Source organism: Rattus rattus, chromosome 3, assembly GCF_011064425.1.
Source record: "Rattus rattus isolate New Zealand chromosome 3, Rrattus_CSIRO_v1, whole genome shotgun sequence".
In the NCBI taxonomy this organism is placed as follows: domain Eukaryota; kingdom Metazoa; phylum Chordata; class Mammalia; order Rodentia; family Muridae; genus Rattus; species Rattus rattus.
The window spans coordinates 214,909,969-214,934,750 of NC_046156.1; the positions used below are offsets into that span (position 1 = coordinate 214,909,969).

Below are 24,782 nucleotides of genomic sequence, written 5' to 3' on the forward strand. Positions count from 1 at the left end.
TAAATTTGAATTTTTAAATTGAAATCAAACATTGATATTGATATTTTCTGATAGATTTCCTAGGACCAGAAAATAATAGTGTATATATGTACTTTAGAGCACTCATACACGTGCTATTGAGGTAGCCCAACCTGTAAATGTATCAGCTGCTGAGCCCAACAAGCCGAAATCAATCCTGGACACCAGCTGGAAGGAGAAGGAACGTGAGCCCAACAAGTTGTTCTCTGAACTCCACACATGTACACACAAGTACACACATGCACACACACACAAGCACACACATATACACACAAGTATGCACATGTATATACAGGCACACACATACACACACATACACACACAAGTGTGCACATGCACACACATATACACAAATACACAAGTACACACAGGCACACACATACACATACAAGCACACACACACATACATACACAGGTACACACAGGCACACACATACACACACAAGTACACACAGATACATACACTGACAAGTATACACACACACACACACAGAAAATATAAATGAAAAATATCATGTGATGTTACATGCACTATTTGTATTTCAGCTAAATGTCTAAAGCAGTTCAGAGTATTTCCAAGTCATGGACGTTTTTATTTAATTTGTGCATATCATGAAGAGGAAAGTCTGTACTAATGATTGCATAGGTTGCATTCATTTTTAAAAATTGATTCCTCCAAATCTCAACATATGGTGATCGATATTTATCATAAAGACCTAAGACCCACAAAACATTAATTAATTCTTTTAGATGTGGTAAGTGAACTCTGAAAGACAGATGAGTATGCATTGGACCCTTGCCTTTAATTGCTTAGTCCAGTCTGGCTGAATCATGTAAGAGTCATTTGCTGTCCTGGTAACTGGCCTGATTCCTCATTCCCGTCGCAGTGGAGGAAGGTGCTGGAGTGATCACACTCCCTGTCATGAGACTTCGAGGGACTTATGGCCGCGTGTCAGCTGATTTCAGCTCCCGGGACTTCTCTGCTGTTCCAGGAGGCTATGTACCGCATGGTGGCTCAGTCACCTTTCAGCACGGGCAGAGCCTAAGCTTTATAAATGTCTCCATCGTTGATGACAACGACAGGTTAGTCATACAGAATCAGTGAACACACATGATGCATGGCTACTGTGGCCCAGCTCACAATGACCATGTGTGCTCCTGCACAGAAGCAGCACTGAAGAGAGACAGGGGAGGACCAGGAAAGGAGATTACACTGTGGCTGTACACCTCAGTTTTCCTCAGATAGGGGAAAGTTTTCTGTTCTGTACAAGATCTGGTCAGGATGTGGCAGCATTTTCCAGTCCACCTTCTGCAGTCAAGAGGGGGTTGTGAGAGCTTCTTGTAGAGTCTGTGTTTTGCTGAGCACCTCAGCCTATGCGTGCCTGCTTGCATATGTCTGGCTGATGTGGAAGATGACGAGCTATGTGGATTTTGCAAGCATTCTAATAGCTTTAGACTCAGACTGTGTCTTCTTACCATGCAGTGAGTCGGAGAAGCAGTTTGAAATTCTGCTCATTGGAGCGACGGGTGGAGCGATCCTTGGGCGCCACCTAGTGAGCAAAATCACCATTGCCAAAAGTGACTCTCCCTTTGGCATCATAAGGTTTCTCAACCAAAGCAAAATTTCCGTTCCTAACCCCAACTCCACAATGGCTTTACACTTGGTGTTAGAGCGGACTGGCGGACTCTTGGGAGAGATTCAGGTAGAGTTATTATTCCTTTGTTGTTAAAAGAAATTTTTAAGTACTATATATGATGTTGGACTTTCTTACTCCCAAGATGTGTTTGTTTGATTATAGTCTTTACTACTAACTCCTTAACTAAGTGATAAGTGGCTTCTGAGCCTGATGAACATATTTGAAAATGATGTGAGCAGATCAAATTTGAATAGTAACAAACCAGTTTTTTTTTTTAAATCATATGTTCTATAAACTCTGATGGTAACTTTGGGATACCCAATGGGGTGATGACCTGGGAGAAAGGAATTATCGATCCTGCAGAGAAATAAGCCTGACCCATTGATAGGAGAAATCTATATATTTGGGGACTTACAATTGACACAAGATAACCAGAGACCAGACAGCCTGCAGGGCATTGATCACACAGGACCCAGGACAGATGCAGGGCCAATCTGAGATCAATCTGAGATGCTACCATTAAATTCAAGCAGCATGACATCAAAGGAGGCTTAGCCAGAGAGGAGATCACCCTGTTCTCACTCCCTTATGGAGGGAGGCGACAAGATGTGGACAGGTGGTTGGGTTAAAGATGGAGGCTGAAGCTGGAAAGGTTGCTCAGCTCAGCGGTTAAGAGCCCTGGGTTCGCTTCTAGAGATCCTTGCGTTCAATTCCCAGCAACCATGATCTCTTCTGACATCTTATGCCCTCTTTGGCATGTTGGGTACACATGTAGCAAAGCACACATAGAATGAATAAAAATAAACACATTTGAAACAAGATGAAGGCTGAAGAAAAGAGAAATTGCGGGCGACTCCTAGAAATTACCGGAATGTGGCGACTTTCATAGCTGGGGTAAATACTTAAGAATTCTGCTTTGCCAATGTTAATCTGACATCCTGCTAGAGAAGCCCATGGAGGGCTCATCTAGGTTGAGCTTTGCTCGTTGTCAGGGGAGCAGGGATGACAAGGGACAGCAGGCTTGTGTGTAGGAAGCCATTGAAAACATGAGCTCGTAAGCACAGCAAGAGTTGTTAACAAGTACAGAGCAGAGCACTGGGCCTTATGAGGATCTGAGGAGGGAAGGAGAGGGGGAAGAACCTGGAGACAGCAACAAGAGGCACGGTGTTTCCAGAGGAAGGGAGGCCAGCACAGTTGAGAGGGAGAGGGATAACTGAAAAGAATGTATCACTGAGGAAGGAGCAGCCTTTTCCTTCCTCAACATATGAAAACCATAGAGATTAGAGCTATAGGAACCCAAAGCTCTGCTTGTTATAGTGGGAACATTTCCCTGATCCAGCGTATGAACACTTGCGCTCAGTTCTACAATGGGAATTTAGGAAAAAAAATGCTCACCTCAGAATTTCCACAGTTTGCGCATCTTATTTTACCATGCTCTGAGTGTGGGAATCCAAGCCCATCGCTGGACAATATTGCACTCATAAACTTTACCAATGCTTTTATGTTTGTAACATATAAATACCTAAATACACTTTTTTTTTGTCCTGTGATGATTACAAATGACTAGGTACCATTTCTTCATCTTTGTATTAGAGAATATTATTTTCGGCACAGATAAGCCTGCTGTGTCCTAGAAGAGTTTCATGTTTGTGTGCTTTTTCTAATAGTGCATGGACTGCAAAAAATCCTTTGCTCAAAGTTGATCTCTACTAAAATCTGATATCCCATGCAGGTGAGCTGGGAGATAGTAGGGCCCAATTCTGAGGAACCGTTACTGCCACAGCATGGAGACTTTGCAGACCCAGTGAGTGGCATGGTCTCTTTTGGAGATGGGGAAGGTGGTGTGAGAACCATCACCCTCACAGTTTGTCCTCATGAAGAAACTGAAGCAGAAGAGACTTTTGTTGTCCAGCTTAAGTCTTTGAAAGAAGCCAAGTTAGATCCCAGAGCTAAAGCTGTTACGCTAACCGTAAGTCTGGATGCATTCACTGCAAAATTTCAAATTTAGCGGATTTAGCAGACAGTTATTTTTGTTGCTTATGATATTATAATGCTGAGTAGAGAACGCTAAAAGCTGAGGAGGGGCTGGGGTGTGACTAAGTTGGTGCACTGCTTGCCTAGCATGCACAGGACCCAGGGCTCCCCAAACAGCACGGTGTGGCAATATCCACCTGTAATGTATCTGAGCACACAGGAGGTGGGGGCAGGAGGATCAGAAATTCAGGGTTATCCTCTGCTATGTGGTGAGTTTGAGGCAACCTGGTATACAGGAGACCCTGTCTCAAAACAAACAATGACATGAAAGTTTAATAATCCTTATGAATCAAACATTCTCATATTAATTACACAGCATCCTCATTATTAACAATTCTTATTAAAAATTTAGTAACATGTTAAACTACTTATTTTATAATCTTAGAGAGAATTTTGTGGGTGGAAAGTATTTTACATTTCTAGAGAAGAGGTATTTGGTACTTCATGGTAAACATAGAATATTGTCATTTTTTTAAAAATCAGCATTTTATGAGTCAGACTGAAGGTTTTTGTTTACTTGGCTCAGTGATATGGTGCTGGATCTGGCCTGAGTTCAGTGTCTTTCATATGTGCTACCTAGTCTAGCAGAGGGGGATAATAATTTAATTGATTCTAAAAACAGTAAAGAGAAATGATATATTTTAGTTTGAAAAATAGTGTTGTTTGGGGCCTGGATCTGTTAGTGTTTCCATGAGAAAAGCAATGAAATGGAAACACACACACACACACACACACACACACACTCACTCATACACACACACAAGCACACATATGCATACATACCATGTTTGAGGGGAGGGAAGGAGAGAGAGAGGAGGAGGGAGAGAAGGAGTTGATGAGTTGGCAGGAAACAGGGAAGAGTTGCTGCAGGCGTCTTGGCGTCCCTGTGTCAGGGACAGGAAACCCAAGCATGGCTTCTAAGCTGCAATCTTGCTTCTTTTCAAAGCTATTTTGCTCTGTAATCTTAGTTGATTGGATGGAATCAGCCCACGTTATTGAGGGTAATAGGTTTTATTTAGGAACAACTGATTCGAAAAGTTAATCCTATCTATAACTACCTTCACAGATACATCTAGAGTAGCATTTCACCAGAGTATTTAATGCCATATCTTTTCCTATTTGGTGCATAAAATTAGACAGCACAGGGGCTGAGGGGAATGCTCAGTGCTGGAACCCTTGCTGGGCACACACAGCACCCTAGGTTTGATCGGTGTCCTCAAAAGTAACAACCCCTGCCACAGGGCCTTTTTGTCTTTGTTCTATATTGTGGGAAGCATCTAAAAGGAGCCACCTGGCTGAATGATTTAAGCATAGGGTGGCTAAGAAATGCAGGCACGAAACAAAATAACCTTTTACTTTCTATAGGTTACAGTTTTCTAATTGCTTCTATCTTTGACGGTAAGAATGGGTTAGATCTAGACAATAGTCTAGCAGGAAGTTTTTTGTTTTTTTTTCCTTCAAGTGGATTGGCAGATTGTATCCAAGTTCTCCTTCTTTGTAGCATTTCTTCTGCTCATCCCTGGGTTAGTCTGTTAGATATTGCTCTTTTGTTAGGGCTATTCGATATGCTACTCACTTCCTATTAATGTTTGTTAGATACAGAAGTTTGGGGATCCAAATGGAGTCATCCATTTTGCTCCTGAGTCTTTATCTAAGAAAACGTACTCCGAGCCACCACCGTCAGAAGGACCCATGCTTATATCCTTCCTTGTCACGAGATCCAAAGGCACCTCTGGAGAGATCATGGTATGACACTGTATTTGATTTTCCTGAAGGGGTATCAGTTTGCACATATGTGGTTAGGGGGACAGAGAAACTTTATGTTCTAGTTAAAGATTTTGCTGACTTGAAGTTGTTAGGGTTTGCCACGAAACTAAGGCATGTGTGCCTTTGCGTTCTGTTACAAGAACCAGAGCCTTCTGTGTTCTCTCAGTGAAAGTTGGTACGCTGGGCAGAACTGACCACCATCCTCATCATGGGGGCTGAGTTGTTTCCGATTTTCTCACTGGCTCTAACAGGGAACCTCCCTGCTTAGGCCCTTGGGGACATTTGTAAGTCGCTTATTATATTTGTCCTGGTCTTATTTCGCACAGAATGCTTCCACGTGAACAACTGCTTTCTAAAAACCACAGTCTGGGTTTGTTGACATAGCCTGCTTAAGGTGCTCTTGGAGTTCTGGTGCACTGGCTAAGAGATAAAGTTCATGTGTCTGACGAACCAACATTTGTCTCAGTTTGTGACAATCCCCTAAGTTTCATCTCTCCTCTGAATTGAAGAGTAGCTAGGTGGTTTTTTGTTTGTTTGTTTGTTTTTTGTTTTCTTTTTTCATTTAAAAGTTTGCAGTTTGGCGGCAGCACTTGTGACATGAGTAATTAGTTGTATTTTACAGATAATATTTTCACTTAAACAACAAAAATAATTACTGAGTTACATAGTTACTTTGAAAGATTTTTAGAAACGTTAATGCTAAACTTTCATGTAAATAAGAACACCTTACACCAAAAGTAACCTGATATAAGCTGTGGAACGTCACTTATAGGTCATTATACAACCTAAGTTTACCTTCTTTCCTGAAAAAAATTTTTTTTTACCATACTTGGTATTTTTATTGGATATTTTTACTTACATTTCAAATTTTATCCCCTTTCCCAATTTCTCCTCTACTATCCCATCTCCCCTCCCCCTGCTTTTATAAGGACGCTTCCACACCCACCCACCCACGCCCTCCAACCTCCCTGCCCTGACATTCCTCTACACTGGGGCATCCAGCCTAGGGTTTCCCCTCCCGTTAATGCCCGACAAGGCCATCCTCTGCTACATATTTGGCTGGAGCCATGGGTCCATCCCAGTGTACTGTTGGGATGCTAGTCCTTGGGAACTCTAGGGGGTCTGGTTGGTTGATATTGTTTTCTTCTTATGGGGTTGCAAACCCTTCAGCTTCTTCAGTCTTTTCTCTAACTCCTCCATTGAGGACCCCATTCTCAGTTTAATGGTTGGCTGCAAGCATCCGCCTCTGTGTTTGTCAGGCTCTAGCAGAGCCTCTCAGGAGACAGCTATATCAGGCTCCTGTCACCATGTACTTCTTGGCATCCGCAATATTGTCTGGGTCTGGTAGCTGTATATGGGATAGATCCCCAAGTGGGGAAGTCTCTGGATAGCCTTTCCTTCAGTCTTTGCTCCAAACTTTGTCTCCATATTTCCTCTTGTGAATATTTTTGTGAAGCATCCACATTTTAGTCATCCTTCTTGATCCTCATGTGGTCTGTGGATTGTATCTTGGGTAATACGAATTTTTGGGCTAATATCATAACATGTGTGTGTGTGTTTTGTGATTAGCTCACTCAGGACGGTATTTTCTAGTTCCATCCATCCATTTGCCTAAGAATTTCACAAAGTCATTGTTTTTTTTAATAGCTGAGTAGTTCTCTATTGTGTAAATTTACCACATTTTCTGTATCCATTCCTCCATTGAAGGACATTTGGGTTTTTTTCCCAGCTTCTGGCTATTATAAATAAGGCTGCTGTGAGCACAGTGGAGCATGTGTCCTTGTTATACATTGGTGCATCATTTGGGTGTTTGTCCAGGAGTGGTATAGCTGGTCCTCAGGTAGAACTATGTCCAATTTTCTGAGGAATCAACAGACAGATTTCCAGAGTTGCTCTGCTAACTTACAATCCCACCAACAATGGAGGAGTGTTCCTCTTTCTTCACATTCTCGCCAGCCTCTGTTGTCACCTGAGTTTTTGATCTTAGCCATTCTGATTGGTGTGAGGTGTATCTCAGGGTTGTTTTGATTTGTGTTTCCCTGATGACTAAGGATATTGAACATTTCTTTAGGTGCTTCTCACCAATTTGATATTCCTCAGCTGAGAATTCTTTGTTTAGCTTTATAGCACATTTTTAATAGGGTTATTTGATTCTCTGGAGTGTAACTTCTTGAGCTCTTTGTATATATTGGACATACATTGCCTTCTGTCAGATGCAGGATTGGTAAAGATCTTTTCCCAATCTGTTGGTTGCTGTTTTGTCCTATTGACAGTGTCCTTTGCCTTACAGAAGCTTTGCAATTTTCTGAGGTCCCATTTGTCAATTCTTGATCTTAGAGCATAAACCATTGGTGTTCTGTTCAGGAAATTTTCCCTTGTGCCCATATATTCAAGGCTCTTCTATTTCTTTAGGAGTTATAGGACTGTTTAGATAGTTTATTTGATCCTGATTTAACTTTGGTACCTGATATCTGTCTAGAAAATTGTCCATTTCCTTAAGATTTTCCACTTTTGTTGATTATAGGCTTTTGTAGTAGGATCTAATGATTTTTTTTGAATTTTCTCAGTTTTTGTTGTTATGTCTCCCTTTTCATTTCTGATTTTGTTAATTTGGATATTGTCTCTGTGCCCTCTGGTTAGTCTGGCTAAGGGTTTATCTATCTTGTTGATTTTATTAAAGAACCAGCCCCTGCTTTTGTTGATTTCTTTCTATAGTTCTCTTTGTTTCTACTTGGTTGATTTCAGCTCTGAGTTTGATTATTTCCTGCCTTCTACTCCTCCTGGGTGTATTTGCTTCTTTTTGTTCTAGAGCGTTTAGGTGTGCTGTCAAGCTGGTGACATATGCTCTCTCCTGTTTCTTTCTGCAGGCACTCAGAGCTATGAGTTTTCCTCTTAGCACAGCTTTCATTGTGTCCCATAAGTTTGGGTATGCTGTGACTTCCTTTGTATTAAATTTTCAAATTTTTTTTTTTTTTGGAGCTGAGGACCGAACCCGGGGCCTTGTGCTTGTGCTTGTTAGGCAAGCGGTCTACCACTGAGCTAAATCCCCAACCCCTAAATTTTCAAAATTCTTTAATTTCTTTCTTTATTTCTTTTTTGACCAAGTTTTGAGTAGAGCATTGTTCAGCTTCCATGTGTATGTGGGCTTTTTGTTATTTTTGTTCTTATTGAAGACCAGCCTTAGTCCATGGTGATCTGATAGGATACTTAGGATTATTTCTATCTTCTTGTATCTTTTGAGGCCTGTTTTGTGACAGATTATATGGTCAATTTTGGAGAAGGTACCATGAGGTGCTGAGAAGAAGGTATATTCTTTTGTTTTAGGATGAAATGTTCTATACATATCTGTTAAATCTGTTTGGTTCATAACTTCTTTTAGTTTCACTGTGTCTCAGTTTAGTTTCTGTTTCCATTATCTGTCCATTGATGAGAGTGGGGTGTTGAAGTCCCCCATTATTGCATGAGGTGCAATGTGTGCTTTGAGCTTTAGTAAGGTTTCTTTTATGAATGTGGGTGCTCTTGCATTTGGAGCACAGATATTCAGAATTGAGAGTTCATCTTGGTGGACTTTTTCCTTGATGAATATGAAGTGTCCTTCCTTATCTTTTTTTGGTAACTTTTGGTTGAAAGTTGATTTTATTTGATATTAGAATGGCTACTCCAGCTTGTGTTTTGGGATCATTTGCTTGGAAACATTTTTCCCAGTCTTTTTACTCTGAAGTAGTGTCTGTCTTTGTCACTGAGGTGTGTTTCCTACATACAGCAAAATGCTGGGTCCTCTTTATATATCCAGTCTGCTAGTTTTTGTTTTTATTGGATCCAGTGGTATTGAGAGATATTAGGGACCAATTATTGTTGTTTCCTAGTATTTTTGTTGTTAGAGGTTGAATTATGTTTGGTTATCTTCTTTTGAATTTTTTAAAATAAGATTGCTATCTTGCTTTTTCTAGGGTATAGTTTCTTCTCCCCACTCCCCGCCCTTGTGTTGGAGTTTTCCATCTACTATATTTTGTAGGTTTGGATTTGTGGAAATATGTTGTGTAAATTTGGTTTTGCTATGGAATATCTTGGTTTCTCCATCTATGTTAATTGAAAGTTTTGCTGGATATAGTAGCCTAGGCTGGCATTTGCATTCTCTTAGGGTCTGCATGACATCTGTCCAGGATCTTCCGGCTTTCATAGTCTCTGGTGAGAAGTCTGGTGTAATTCTGATAGGTCTGCCTTTATATGTTACTTGACCTTTTTCCCTTACTGCTTTTACTATTTCTTTGTTTTGTGCATTTGGTGTTTTGACTATTATGTGATGAGAGGAATTTCTTTTCTGGTCCAATCTATTTGGAGTTCTATAGGCTTCTTGTATGCTTATGGGCATCTCGTTCTTTAGGTTAGGGAAGTTTTTTTTCTATAATTTCTTTGAAGATATTTAGTGGCCCTTTAAGTTGTGAATCTTCACTCTCTTCTATTCCTATTATCCTTAGGTTTGATCTTCTCATTGTGTTCTGGATTTCCTGGATATTCTGGGTTAGGAACTTTTTGTGTTTTGCATTATCTTTCACTGCTGTATCAATGTTTCCTATGGTATCTTCTTCCCCCGAGGTTCTCTCTTCTATCTCTAGTATTCTGTGGGTGATGCTTTTGTCTTTGACTCCTGATCTCTTTCCTAGGTTTTCTATCTTCAGGGTTGTTTCTCTTTGTGATGTCTTCATTGTTTCTGTTTCCATTTTTAAATCCTGGATGGTTTTGTTCAATTCCTTTACCTGTTTTGTTATGTTTTCCTGTAATTCTTTAAGGAATTTTTGTGTTTCCTCTTTAAGGGCTTGTACCTGTTTACCTATTTTGTTCTGTATTTCTTTAAGGGAGTTATTTATGCCCTTCTTAAAGTCCTGTAACATCATCATGATGTGATTTTAAATCAGAATCTTGCTTTTCTGGTGTGTGGGGGTATCCACAAGTTGATGTGTTGAGAGAACTGTGTTCTGATGAGGCTAAGTGGCCTTGGTTTCTGTTGCTTAGGTTCTTGCACTTGCCTGTCACCTTCCAATTATCTGTGGTGTTAGGTCGTCTTGTTCTCTCTGAGAATGGCTTGACCCTCCTGTAAGCCCTCTATGTCAGCCCTCCTGGGAGAGCAGCTCTCTCCCGGCCAGATCTGAGTCCAGAGAGCTGTGGCACAGGATCAGGTCAAGGCACAGATGGAAACCAAAAGGATCTCCTGCAAAATTTCTAACTTCATTTTCTTTAGAGCATAATATATTCATATATGCACATATATTTTTAAATCTCATTATCCATTCATCTATTAAGTACAACTTGGTTGATCTAATTCTTTGCTACAGTTTATGAAGCAACAGTAAATGTACAACTATCTTTACAGTGCAGCCTGGGGTTCTCTGGGTGGATGTGAAGGAGTGAGTTGGGATGTACCTTATACATACCTTTGGCATTGAAATTCTGTGTATGGTTCACAAACTGATGTATATGTGGAACTGGCACTTTAGAGTTTACTTGCTTCCCCATCCTTTCAAATCGTGGTCTTCTCTCCTTCAGATTTGCATAGGAAAGGGGTCACTGTGCATATATTAGCATATACTTCCAAGTGTGTCTGAATGTAAGCGCGTGTAACTCACGTTTCTCTTTTGAAGAAGTGTAGTCTGGAGGTTTCTCTTTGTACCTCCTGAGCTACCTAACTGCTGCTTTTCTTCCTCTCATCTAGGTGCACTGGGAGCTAAGCAGTGAGTTTGACCTTACGGGAGACTTCCTTTCCACCCGAGGACTTTTCACCATTGCTGATGGAGACAGTGAAGCAAGCTTTGATGTCCATTTGCTGCCAGATGATGTCCCTGAGATAGAGGAAGAATATGCTGTCCAGCTAGTTTCTGTAGAGGGAGGTGCAGAACTGGACCTGGAGAAATGCACCTCGAGGTTCTCTGTATCTGCCAATGATGACCCGCATGGCATATTTGCCCTTTATTCAGATCAGCAGTCAGTACTGATTGGGCAGAACCTCATTAGATCCATCCAAATTAACATCACCCGGCTTGCTGGAGTGTTTGGTGCTGTGGCTGTGACACTTCAAATACTGTCTGACAATAAGGAAGACCCAGTTGCTACTGAAAATGAAGAGAGACAAATGGTGATCAAAGATGGGGCCAGATATAAAGTAGGCTTGGTGCCCTTGAAAAATCAGGTTTGTAGCATTTCAAATTCCTGAGAATTGTAGCAGAACTCATTTGGGAGAGCCCTATGTACATCTGGATCAGATGCTGAAAGGTTTAGTTTGGTATTTAAAGGTAACCTATAAGACAAACTTGCAAACTGCATAGTAATTCTTGGATAATACATTGGTGAATACATTCTATTTGGAAATAGTAGGTCTTCACCCAGATTCTGGTAGGGGCTCAGTTAGTATTTACCAAGATCAGTGGTCAGTGCATTGAGAACCGATGCATGTTCCCTGGGATTTGGACAGCTATAAACACAGTCTGATAGCTTCGCTTCTATACGTAGAGATGTGTAACATTGGAATTGACTGTGACTGTCTGAGATAGTGAGGGGAAGGAAGAATAGCAAACTACCCTGCTGACATTTGGTGTAACCATGTTAAGAATGCCTGTTCTTGGGATAGGTGAGACAATTCATGGAATAAGGATACTTGTCACCAAGATGACCTAAATTTAATCCCAGTGGCATACATGGTAGAAGGAGAGAACTAGCTTTCACAATTTGTCTTTTGACCTTCATACTGGAGCAATGGCAGCATAGGCCCCATGTAAAGAAAGACCCCTAATAAAGTCCTTGGGAGGCAAAGGCATATAGATCTTTGCTAGTTGAAGCCAGTATGATCTGCATAGTGAGTTCCAGACTAGCTAGGGCTACATAGAAATGCTCTGCCTCAAAATAAAGTAATGTTTTAAGCAATTGGTGCATAGATTTCTGTGAGACATGCACATGCCCCCCCCATACATGCAAGGCTAGATGCCAGACTGCTAGAAGACCCCAGCAGTCTTTGCTGTCTCCATACACCAGAAGTGACTTAAGCACCGTGTAAATTTTCACAAGCACAGTATGTATTTCTCCCTCTGTTACATGAGAGATGCTCATTTAGTTCATTCACATGGCACTTAGTGGTGCTTGTATTTTATGGCTAAGAAATCTGCCCAGAAAGTGCCTAGATTAGAGCCTTGACGAAAATCTAAAGCTTGCTTTGAGAAACCAGAAGGACGTCTCAAGATTGTGGTGGAGGATACTGTTGCAGGGGAAAATGACAGAGTAGAAATTTGAAGTCCCAAGGAGCACCCACATCAATTCAGTGGCTGCCAAGCACTGGAGTGATGTTTTCAGTTAGCCAGCTGGTGTTAGCTAAGCAAGGACTAGAATAGAGGGGCAAAACATATCGCTTTATTAAAGGGCCTTGCTTGGAGAACTGTCCAGAATGAGGATGGACATGTCCAGCACTGGGAAGGTTGGAGCTGTATTGAAAAACCACAGATAACCTGACATGCCTTCCATTGTAGATCTTGCCATGGGTCAGGCAAGAACTGGTGTAAACAGGAAAACTTTAATTGAACACAGAGCTACATTTTAATTGATGAACATTTGGTCTTTTGTATTTCTGAAAATGACAACGTTGAGAGTGAGTTACTCTGATGCCAGAAGCTGGTAGGAAGACCTTAAGACACTAACGGGGAAATGCAGAGATTTTTCTGTTCATGCCCTTCTTGCTTCCTACAGACTTACGATCATGGTAACGAGGTCCCTTTAAATGATAAACACCATGCTGTAAACATTTTTAATCTTTTGTACATATAGGTCTTTAGTTTTGTTGATGCTTAGTGAATGGGGAAAGTTGAGACTTTTAGTAAGGCATTGCTATCACAGTTCTGACATTTTTGCAGATCTGTGGGAAACTGATTCAAGTATGACTAATTTGTCAATTTTAAAAATCTATGTCCTGTGCCTAAAAACATCTGTACAAAAAGACATAATGAAAATATGGGGAAATGATATGTGCATTAGTTAACAGGTAAGGGAGTAGAAATAAGTAGAAATAATAAATGACTTTGCATCACCAAACCCTCCCCAGCATGGGTGACAAGTGCACAAAAGTTGGGGACTTGCAGCATCATGTACAGCCTTCAGGCAGCTCAACACATGTAAGAGAGTTCTTTCTAAATGACTCCATTAGTCTAAACCTCTTTCAGGCAACTCAGCTGGTTCTGCTTCTTCCAGGCAGCTGTTCTGATCTCATCTTCTCTGCTGCTTGGCTTGTCTACTCTTGTGAAGAAGGTGCCTAATGAAGCTGGTCAGTTTCAGGGACTTCCTGAAGCCAATTTGTTGCTTACTTTCCTTTGTAAGAAGCTTCCCTATAAGAGGGAACGTTTCAACCTCAGAGGAAACTGTAAACGACATATATCTATCAGATTTCTTTCCTGTGGGGCTTGGGTCATTGCAGAAGAGAAGGCAGAATGATTATACGAGCCATAGGTAGTGGAGGATGGCTGTGAAGCAATGTTTTCTGCATTTGACAAACCATTTCACACATCAACTCACAGCAACTCTGATTGTATGCCCAATACCTGAACAAGATCTAGCCAGTCAAAATCTCAATGTATCGGGGGCACTTATAAAACTCCACCACTAGTCAAGGAGTTATTGACAACTGATGGATACTGGAATAGGAAAGGTCAGTTTTCTTCAGAGTTGTGACCTCTGACAGGTTGTCTGTGCTCCAGTGGGTGGTGCTCCACCATGCACGTGCTGGCAGCACTCAGTGAACTCCTAGACTTAATAAAGACTACATGAAGTTGAGAGGGAAACATGATAAAGGGAAATAAGAGGTGGAAGGGAGGGAGGGGAAGGTGGATTTGATCAAAACACATTATGTGTGCACATGAAATTCTCCAAACAATTATGAATGTAAAATGCCTATTCCATATACCCATACCATCACTTTCTGACCATATTCAAGTCATAATCTGCTGGTAAACACTAAACGTCATTGGTTTAACTTTTCAACGAAGGTATTTTTCACTGGCTACTAAGGTTTGCCATAGAGAAATGTATACCTATCTGTTATTTCTATCAGGCAGTATTTATAGTACAGAACTGCTCTCAGGCTATGTATAGGAAAAATCCTACATAATACATTTTGTAGGAACAAGTGAGTCCAATCTACCTAGCCACCAGGTCATTTATAGTGACCCGTATGTCTGAAAGTCAGTGGTCATTTTTTTTTCATGTCACATAGAAATCTAAATAGTATAGCTTGTAATATCATTTGTTTTTTAAGACCATATTTGGATTATTATCTATGTGTTTCTTAATATCTGTGAATATATTATACTTGTCTTCACAACTTTTTAGTAAATATTAGAGGAATCTTACTAGCAGATACATGTATGAAGTTTTTTTTTCTGCATGTGGTCACAGCTTTCACTAGCTTATTTCAAATTTTATGGGAATCTTCACTTTCATTAGCATTCTACATGTGCCACCTGGAAATGCAGTGCTAGGGCTTGTGCTTGCTTTTTTGTTTATTAGCATCCACTCGCACACGTCCAGAGGTGTGTAGCATATGATCACACCTAAGTCATTGCGGTTTTATGTAAGACGTCATACAGGTGAAGGCACGTACAAGATACAACAAGGCCTGTCATTGGACAAGATGGAAGGATGGGTGGGAGAAAAGTTTTAGAGAGAGGAAGAGACTGGAGCGAGGCAAGAGAAGCCCCGGAGAGAACATGGAGGCTGATGTTAAGATTCCTTTACAGGTCGTTTGAATATTATTAAGGGATGGATGTGTTCAGGCCTTTGTATGTCTAGATGAGCAAATTATATATTATCAATTGGATCAGAGGTTATTGTGTTGCGTGTTCTTTCATGTGGTGATTTAAGTTTAAGAGAGTATGTGGTGGGGGAGACACTGGGCCACCATGGAATTGGGATGTGTGTGTTTGGCATGGTGGCAACCTGCCTTGGGAACTAGACGGGTAGAGAGATTGTTGCCAAGCTCAGAGAGAAGCCATCTGCCGGAGCAAAGCAGGTGAGAGGCTTTGCTGACTGAGATGAATCTACCGGATATCTTGGGGGCACTAAAGTGCCAGACCTAGTGTGGGGTAAAAGAAACCTCTTTTAAAAAATAATTTTACAGCATCAGTTTTATCTTCCAGGTAAGTGTTTAGAGACAAGATTTACATGCACATGAACCAAAAGTAGGACTTTTTCCAATGGCCACCTTCCTCCATTCATCCTCAACATATATAACAAATACATTTTTCTTTGATATTTGAGGTTTTCATTATAAGAATTTTTATAAACTCCTCTCTGCTCGATGTTGCTGGGTGAAAGTGAGCGCTTTAGACAAATAAGCCCCAGAGAATCAGCAAAGGCATTTAAATATTTAATCCTTTACGAGGTGGCGTCTGATCTTTAAATGGGTCTGTGGAAGGTTCTATCAAACTCTAAAAGCTAAAAGCATCCTTAGTGCTGGTCTAACGCCAGGACCTTGCATTGGCTTTTGGGCTGTTCCTCCAAGTGCGTTCCTTCATGAGCACACTAAGGACCCAGTCTGGTTTTAGAGGAGTGCAAGCTAGAATGTAGAAACAGATGGACTTTTCTGCATGGCTCAGATATTAAGCACTTAGATCATGCCAGTTATTCTCAGCAGTGAAAGATGAATGGGACTTGGTCACTACTGCTCTGTGCAGAAGTTCCACGTCCTGGTTGTTTTTTGTCTACTTGACACAAGCTAGAATCAGTTGGGAAGAGGGACCTTCAGTTGAGAAATCTCTCTCTATAAGATAGCCTATAGGCAAGTCTGTTTGTTTTTGGCTTTGTTTGTTTTGATTAGCGATTTATAAAAGAAAGCTCAACTCACTGTGGACAGTTCTGTCCCTGGGCTTTTGCATAAAAAAATCAGGTTGAGCAAACCATGAGGAGCAAGCCAGTAAGCAGCATTCTTCCATGGCTTCTGCTTCAGTTCCTGCCTGTTGGTCCCTGACTTGAGTTCCTGCCCTGATGCAGTGTGTCCTGGGAGTTGTAAGCTGAATTAAACCCTTTCCTCCCCATGGTGCTTTTTGTCACGGTGTTTGTCATAGTTAACGCACCTGAGAGAAGAAACCATCCAGCAACAGCCAATTACAAACACACATGGATTTGCAGTATCAGAGATGCACATGGGTAACATAAGATCATAAGTTATTTGGTTTTAATTATTTATTCATTTTTATGTATGTGAATGTTTTACCTGCAGGTATGTCTGTGAACCACATGGTTTTTACTGGTCCTCAAAGACCAGATGAGGTTATCAGATACTCTGGGACTACAGTTATAGACAGTTATGTGCTGCCATATGGAGCTGGAAATTGAACCTGAGTGCTTTAGCAGAGTAGTCAGTGCTCTTATCTCCAAGCCATCTTTTAGCTTATTCATAACTTATTTTTATTTGTACACAAATACTCACTCACTGAAGATATATATAATCTCCTAACATGATTCTTGTCCAACTTTAATATCAGTTGCCTCTGGGAGTGTGTGTACTGAATAGGCCAAGAGCAGAGGTCCTAGGCAGAAAGGGTCTAATGACTTGTTACTTCAGAGTTGTACTTCATTCTTTATGAAATTGGAAAAAAATCATTAGCTACCCAGCCATTAGTTGGTCTGAATAGGGATGGGACATCTGGGAAAGGTCAGGTGCATTTCAAGGACTTATGGTGCTATGATTTGCCTGCCTAGCAATGACCTAAAAGTTCTGTTCAGAGTGTCATCTTGAGAAAATGAAACCTGTGCTTCGCTCATGCCATGCGTTTGCGACAACCATGTGTGTGTACCTTGTGTGTTCAGGAGCAGGAGTGGGCTGAAGTTCATTGTAGCCAAAGGACATGTTTCTCAAACAAACATGGTTGCTTTGGACTCCACAAACATGCACACTTTTTAAAGCCATGCTCTTTGTTTGGAACCAGTTAGCGGTCCACCATTGTCAATAGTTGTTTCTCAGTGAGAAGACACTGTGAGTTTCAGATACTTCTAGTGTGATAGCAGTGTGTAAGTTCACAGTTTCCCAGTTTGCTAATCCTTGACATTAGTAATCAAGCACACGCGCTAATGATCTTTATTTGCTCCGAGTACCGAAGTGACAGAGGTACCCATGTCACAGTCTGTTCTGAGTGGCTGTCATTAGAATCCACAGTTCCTGCTTACTGAAGAAGGCATCAGTGGGCCTCCCTGGGTCACCCGCCCTCACTCTATTCTGGTTTTTCCATCTCCTGGGCTCTGTGGAGATGTCTCCTTTGCTCCATTACTATTCCAGCACATGATGAAGGGCTGTAAATTCCTACATTTGTTTTCTACAACTACAGCCATGCACCCTACCCTCTAAAATCTGGGGGCTTCTTTTTAAAGAAGAAAGAGCTGGGGAAAGCTAGGACTGACCCAACTGTCCTCTACCAACGGAACTCGTATGTACATGTCTCCTTTTCCTCTGAAGACTCCTTAACTGTTTGTTTACAGGTCTTCCTATCACTGGGCTCCAATTTCACCCTGCGGCTGCTGTCAGCAAGGCTTCTGAGTGGACCTTTCTATGGAATGCCAACAATTCACCAGGAAGCAAATCAAGCTTTTCTCTCTGTTCCTGAGGAAGCTGCCAATTCCCAGGTAACTGGTCCTGGATGTAATCCTCACAGTTAGCCACAAGAGGGCAGCACAAGTAGGAAGTGCTAAGGTCTTCAAGAATTTTTATTCGTTCATTCAAAATAGTTTTATTGATTTTTGGGGGCGGGGGAGGGCGAAATTCACCTCAAACACCCCCGATCTTACCCACTTCCCAGTTCTTTCGTATCTGCCTTCTTGCCCTTGCGACCCCCCACCCCACAACCCCAAATAACAACAGCAAACGAGCCCGATTTGTATCGCCCTCACAGTCTCCGGAGCGTGATCAAAGTCCCAGTGGCCATCCCCCTAATGAAAACTGAGTTCTTCCCCCACCACACACCCGGTGGAAGTCATCAAACTTGGAGAGCTACACCTCAGCCTCCGTATCACAATTGCTATTTTATTTTACTTTTCCTTATTTATTTTTTTCTACTTCTTTAATTTTTTTTATTAACTTGAGTATTTCTTATTTACATTTCGAATGTTATTCCCTTTCCCGGTTTCCGGGCAAACATCCCCCTAATCCCTCCCCTTTTTTTATGTGTGTTCCCCTCCCCATCCTCCCCCCATTGCAGCCCTCCCCCCAACAATCACATTCACTGGGGGTTCAGTATTAGCAGGACCAAGGGCTTCCCCTTCCACTGGTGCTCTTACTAGGATATTCATTGCTACCTATGAGGTCAGAGTCCGGGGCCAGTCCATGTATAGTCTTTAGGTAGTGGCTCTCAATCCTATTTATTCATTTTTAACTTACTTTCCATCCCACTCATGGTTCCTCTCCCGACAGCCCCTCCCCCAGCCCCCATCTCTGAGCACGTGGGTCCCCGCTGGGTATTCCCCGACCCTGGCACAACAAGTCTTTGGTAGTCTAGGCACATCCTCTCCCTCTGAGGGCTGACAAGGCAGCCCAGCTAGAAGAAAATATCCCACAGTCAGGCAGCAGCTTTTGGGATATATCGGCTGCAGTTGTTCGGGACCCCCATGAAGACCAAGCAGCACATCTACTGCACATGCACGGGGAGCCTAGGACAGAGTTTTAAGAGTTCTCTTAATGCCAACAATTCACCAGGAAGCAAATCAAGCTTTTCTCTCTGTTCCTGAGGAAGCTGCCAATTCCCAGGTAACTGGTCCTGGATGTAGTTCTCACAGTTAACCACAAGAGGGCAGCACAAGTGGCCACTTGATGACTTCCTTTCTAGGCTGTTGCATTTGCGGGTTGTGGGGTGCTTGGGTGTGAGTAGGGCTCATCGCGGAAACTTCATGTGTCCGTCTTTCTCAGTTTTTCTCAATTGTGTGTCTACACTCATCGATGTCACTGTCAAAGTAGTCTCCTGGCTCTTTGTAGCCACCTGGAGCTCAGATCATGGGCTTCCTCGTGGTTTCTGGGGACAGTACACACCACGAACAAAGAATTTATTTTTAAGAATGTGTGTGTGTGTGTGTGTGTGTGTGTGTGTGTGTGTGTGTGTGTGTGTGTGTGTGTGTGTGTGTTAAATTCTCTGCGAATTGAATGCAGTGGATTTTGGTCTTCTTTTCCACGTAAATCCTCAAGAACCATGCCCTCCCCGATGGCATTAAATTTCTGAACCCCCTTTGCAATGGACAACCACATCCAGGTAGTGCTGCCCTTTATTCCTGGGTTGGGAGCGTCCATTGGAGTGTGATTGACCTACCAGAGGCAGAAACTGACACAAGACTGGGGGTTTTGTTTGTCTTGTTCTTTTTTTTTTTTTTTTTTTTTTTTTTTAAAGATTAACCACCTTTTCAATAGTAAACAGTCCCATGCATCTCAAAGGATCCCTCCTAGAAAAATAATCTGTCAATTTTATTTATTTCTTTTTTTTCTTTCTTTGTTTTTTTATTAACTTGAGTATTTCTTATATACATTTCGAGTGTTATTCCCTTTCCCGGTTTCCAGGCAAACATCCCCCTCCCCCCTCCCCTTCCTTATGGGTGTTCCCCTCCCCACCCTCCCCCCATTGCCGCCCTCCCCCCAACTGTCTAGTTCACTGGGGGTTCAGTCTTAGCAGGACCCAGGGCTTCCCCTTCCACTGGTGCTCTTACTAGGATATTCATTGCTACCTATGAGGTCAGAGTCCAGGGTCAGTCCATGTATAGTCTTTAGGTAGTGGCTTAGTCCCTGGAAGCTCTGGTTGCTTGGCATTGTTGTTCATATGAGGTGTCGAGCCCCTTCAAGCTCTTCCAGTTCTTTCTCTGATTCCTTCAACGGGGGTCCTATTCTCAAATCAGTGGTTTGCTGCTGGCATACGCCTCTCTGTTTGCTGTATTCTGGCTATGTCTCTCGGAAGAGATCTACATCCGGCTCCTATCGGCCTGCACTTCTTTGCTTCATCCATCTTGTCTAATTGGATGGCTGTATATGTATGGGCCACATGTGGGGCAGGCTCTGAATGGATGTTCCTTCTGTGTCTGTTTTAATCTTTGCCTCTCTATTCCCTGCCAAGGGTATTCTTGTTCCCCTTTTAAAGAAGGAGTGAAGCATTCACATTTTGATTATCCGTCTTGAGTTTCATTTGTTCTAGGCATCTAGGGTAATTCAAGCATTTGGGCTAATAGCCACCTATCAATGAGTGCATACCGTGTGTGTTTTTCTGTGATTGGGTTACCTCACTCAGGATGATATTTTCCAGTTCCGACCATTTGCCTATGAATTTCATAAAGTCATTGTTTTTGATAGCTGAGTAATATTCCATTGTGTAGATGTACCACATTTTCTGTATCCATTCCTCTGTTGAAGGGCATCTGGGTTCTTTCCAGCTTCTGGCTACTATAAATAAGGCTGCGATGAACATAGTGGAGCACGTGTCTTTTTTACATGTTGGGGCATCTTTTGGGTATATGCCCAAGAGAGGTATAGCTGGATCCTCAGGCAGTTCAATGTCCAATTTTCTGAGGAACCTCCAGACTGATTTCCAGAATGGTTGTACCAGTCTGCAATCCCACCAACAATGGAGGAGTGTTCCTCTTTCTCCACATCCTCGCCAGCATCCTCTGTCACCTGAGTTTTTGATCTTAGCCATTCTCACTGGTGTGAGGTGAAATCTCAGGGTTGTTTTGATTTTATTTCCCTGATGACTAAAGATGTTGAACATTTCTTTAGGTGTTTCTCAGCCATTCGGCATTCCTCAGCTGTGAATTCTTTGTTTAGCTCTGAACCCCATTTTTTAATAGGGTTATTTGTCTCCCTGCGGTCTAACTTTTTGTGTTCTTTGTATATTTTGGGTATAAGGCCTCTATCTGTTGTTGGGTTGGTTAAGGTTTTTTCCCCATCCGTTTGTTGCCTGTTTGTCCTTACCACAGTGTCCTTTGCCTTGCCAGAAGCTTTGCAGTTTTATGAGATCCCATTTGTTGATTCTTGATCTTAGAGCATAAGCCATTGGTGTTTTGTTCAGGAAATTTTTTCCAGTGCCCATGTGTTCCAGATGCGTCCCTAGTTTTTCTTCTATTAGTTTGAGTGTGTCTGGTTTGATGTGGAGGTCCTTGATCCACTTGGACTTAAGCTTTGTACAGGGTTATAGCATGGATCGATCTGCATTCTTCTACATGTGGACCTTCAGTTGAACCAGCACCATTTGCTGAAAATGCTATCTTTTTTCCATTGGATGGTTTTGGCTCCTTTGTCAAAAATCAAGTGATCATAGGTGTGTGGGTTCATTTCTGGGTCTTCAATTCTGTTCCATTGGTTTATCTGTCTGTCTCTGTACCAATACCATGCAGTTTTTATCACTATTGCTCTATAATACTGCTTGAGTTCAGGGATAGTGATTCCCCTGAAGTCCTTTTTTATTGTTGAGGATAGTTTTAGCTATCCTGGGTTTTTGTTATTCCAGATGAATTTGCAAATTGTTCTGTCTAACTCTTTGAAGAATTGGATTGGTATTTTGATGGGGATTGCATTGAATCTGTAGATCGCTTTTGGTAAAATGGCCATTTTACTATATTAATCCTGCCAATCCATGAGCATGGGAGATCTTTCCATCTTCTGAGGTATTCTTCAATTTCTTTCTTCAGAATCTTGAAGTTCTTGTTGTACAAATCTTTTACTTGCTTGGTTAAAGTCACACCGAGGTACTTTATATTATTTGGGTCTATTATGAAGGGTGTCGTTTCCCTAATTTCTTTCTCGGCTTGTTTCTCTCTTGTGTAGAGGAAGGCTACTGATTTATTTGAGTTAATTTTATACCCAGCCACTTTGCTGAAGTTGTTTATCAGCTTTAGTAGTTCTCTGGTGGAACTTTTGGGATCACTTAAATATACTATCATATCATCTGCAAATAGTGATATTTTGACTTCTTCTTTTCGATCTGTATCCCCTTGACCTCCTTTTTGTTGTCTGATTGCTCTGGCTAGAACTTCAAGAACTATATTGAATAAGTAGGGAGAGAGTGGGCAGCCTTGTCTAGTCCCTGATTTTAGTGGGATTGCTTCAAGTTTCTCTCCATTTAGTTTAATGTTAGCCACTGGTTTGCTGTATATGGCTTTTACTATATTTAGGTATGGGCCTTGAATTCCTATTCTTTCCAGGACTTTTATCATGAAGGGGTGTTGAATTTTGTCAAATGCTTTCTCAGCATCTAATGAAATGATCATGTGGTTTTGTTCTTTCAGTTTGTTTATATAATGGATCACGTTGATGGTTTTCTGTATATTAAACCATCCCTGCATGCCTGGGATGAAGCCTACTTGATCATGGTGGATGATTGTTTTGATGTGCTCTTGGATTCGGTTTGCCAGAATTTTATTGAGTATTTTTGTGTCGATATACATAAGGGAAATTGGTCTGAAGTTTCCTTTCTTTGTTGGGTCTTTGTGTGGTTTAGGTATAAGAGTAATTGTGGCTTCATAGAAGGAATTCGGTAGTGTTCCATCTGTTTCAATTTTGTGGAATAGTTTGGATAATATTGGTACGAGGTCTTCTATGAAGGTCTGATAGAATTCTGCACTAAACCCATCTGGACCTGGGCTCTTTTTGGTTGGGAGACCTTTAATGACTGCTTCTATTTCCTTAGGAGTTATGGGGTTGTTTAACTGGTTTATCTGTTCCTGATTTAACTTCAGTACCTGGTATCTGTCTAGGAAATTGTCCATTTCCTGCAGATTTTCAAGTTTTGTTGAATATAGGCTTTTATAGTAAGATCTGATGATTTTTTGAATTTCCTCTGAATCTGTAGTTATGTCTCCCTTTTCATTTCTGACTTTGTTAATTTGGACACACTCTCTGTGTCCTCTCATTAGTCTGGCTAAGGGTTTATCTATCTTGTTGATTTTCTCAAAGAACCAACTTTTGGTTCTGTTGATTCTTTCTATGGTCCTTTTTGTTTCTATTTGGTTGATTTCAGCTCTGAGTTTGATTATTTCCTGCCTTCTACTCCTCCTGGGTGTATTTGCTTCTTTTTGTTCTAGAGCTTTTAGGTGTGCTGTCAAGCTGCTGACATATGCTCTCTCCTGTTTCTTTCTGCAGGCACTCAGAGCTATGAGTTTTCCTCTTAGCACAACTTTCATTGTGTCCCATAAGCTTGTGTATGTTGTACCTTCATTTTCATTAAATTCTAAGAAGTTTTTAATTTCTTTCTTTATTTCTTCCTTGACCAGGTTATCATTGAGTAGAGCAGTCTCTTTTGGTTTCCCAGGCGTGTCTGCCTCTCTGAAGGTTTAGCTCTCCCTCCCACGGGATTTGGGTGCAGAGAACTGTTTATCTGGTCTGTTCCTTCAGGTTACGGCGGTGTCTCAGACGCAGGGGTCCTGCCGCTCCTGGGCCCTCCCCCACGGGAATCCAGAGGCTGTATACAGTTTCCTCTTGGGCCAGGGATGTGGGCAGGGGTGGGCAGTGTTGGTGGTCTCTTCCGCTCTGCAGCCTCGGGAGTGCCCACCTAATTTGTCAATTTTAAATATTAGTTGTAAAATTTACTTGTCATTGCAGCTTGTTGAAAGATTTAATTTTGAACAGCTAGAATGTAAGGTCCTTTTTAAAGGCGCAGTCAGGTAAAGCCAAATATTTCCAAGTGTAAAATCTTTAACATCGAGGCTTTTAATGCTAAATAAGGAAAATTGGAATGAAGCATTACATATTTTTTCATTTCCTAACATTACTGAGTCTGTACCTGTGTTAAAAAGATTATCCCTAGTCACTCGATAGGCTGGCAAAAACAAAACAAATAAAATAAAAACCAGCAATGAAACCCTCTTAGACCCTTTACATAAAAGAAAAATTGCTATTGGCTGTGACGTGTGCTTTCCTAGCTGGTCTGAGGGATAACCTGTCCACAGTGAATTCAAGCCTGGTCTACCGGGGACTAATTAGCATGGAGCAATGATGGTGTAGGGGTCTGGGATGGACGATTGCAGATCATTAGCACAGGCTCGTCAGCTGCTCCCTCCTGGACGTCTCCTCCACAGGGAATGAATTTGCTCTCTCCCTAAAGTGGAGTCCACAAAGATTAAAACCAAGACAAATAGACCATACCCGGCACACATCTTTCATCCCGGCATTCAGGATGAAGAGTCAGGTGATTTCTGTGTGACCAGCTCAGTCTATACAGTGAGTCCCAGGACCAGGGCTATGATACGACACTGGTTCTAAAAGGAGAAGAAACACCGTAAAGTTGCAGTCGCTCTTTGGCCTTTGAGAGCTTCAGAAATGAAGCGTCTCTCAGAGAACCA

At 41.6% G+C, this 24,782-nt stretch overlaps 2 protein-coding genes across 2 annotated transcripts in view; both read left to right on the forward strand.

Moving 5' to 3' along the window:
- Nucleotides 1-1,239, forward strand: part of LOC116896082 (adhesion G-protein coupled receptor V1-like) — a 33,133-nt gene extending 31,894 nt beyond the window's left edge. The window contains exon 16 of the mRNA XM_032897059.1: nt 906-1,239. Within this exon, the coding sequence (XP_032752950.1) occupies nt 906-1,123 (218 nt within the window). The 3' untranslated portion in view covers nt 1,124-1,239. The remainder of the gene's footprint in view (nt 1-905) is intronic.
- Nucleotides 1,240-1,430: 191 nt separating this feature from the next.
- Nucleotides 1,431-24,782, forward strand: part of LOC116896083 (adhesion G-protein coupled receptor V1-like) — a 58,816-nt gene continuing 35,464 nt past the window's right edge. Inside the window, exons 1-6 of the mRNA XM_032897061.1 lie at nt 1,431-1,721; nt 3,388-3,624; nt 5,286-5,435; nt 11,167-11,640; nt 17,961-18,104; nt 19,129-19,221. Coding sequence (XP_032752952.1) covers nt 1,431-1,721; nt 3,388-3,624; nt 5,286-5,435; nt 11,167-11,640; nt 17,961-18,104; nt 19,129-19,221 — 1,389 coding nt within the window. The remainder of the gene's footprint in view (nt 1,722-3,387; nt 3,625-5,285; nt 5,436-11,166; nt 11,641-17,960; nt 18,105-19,128; nt 19,222-24,782) is intronic.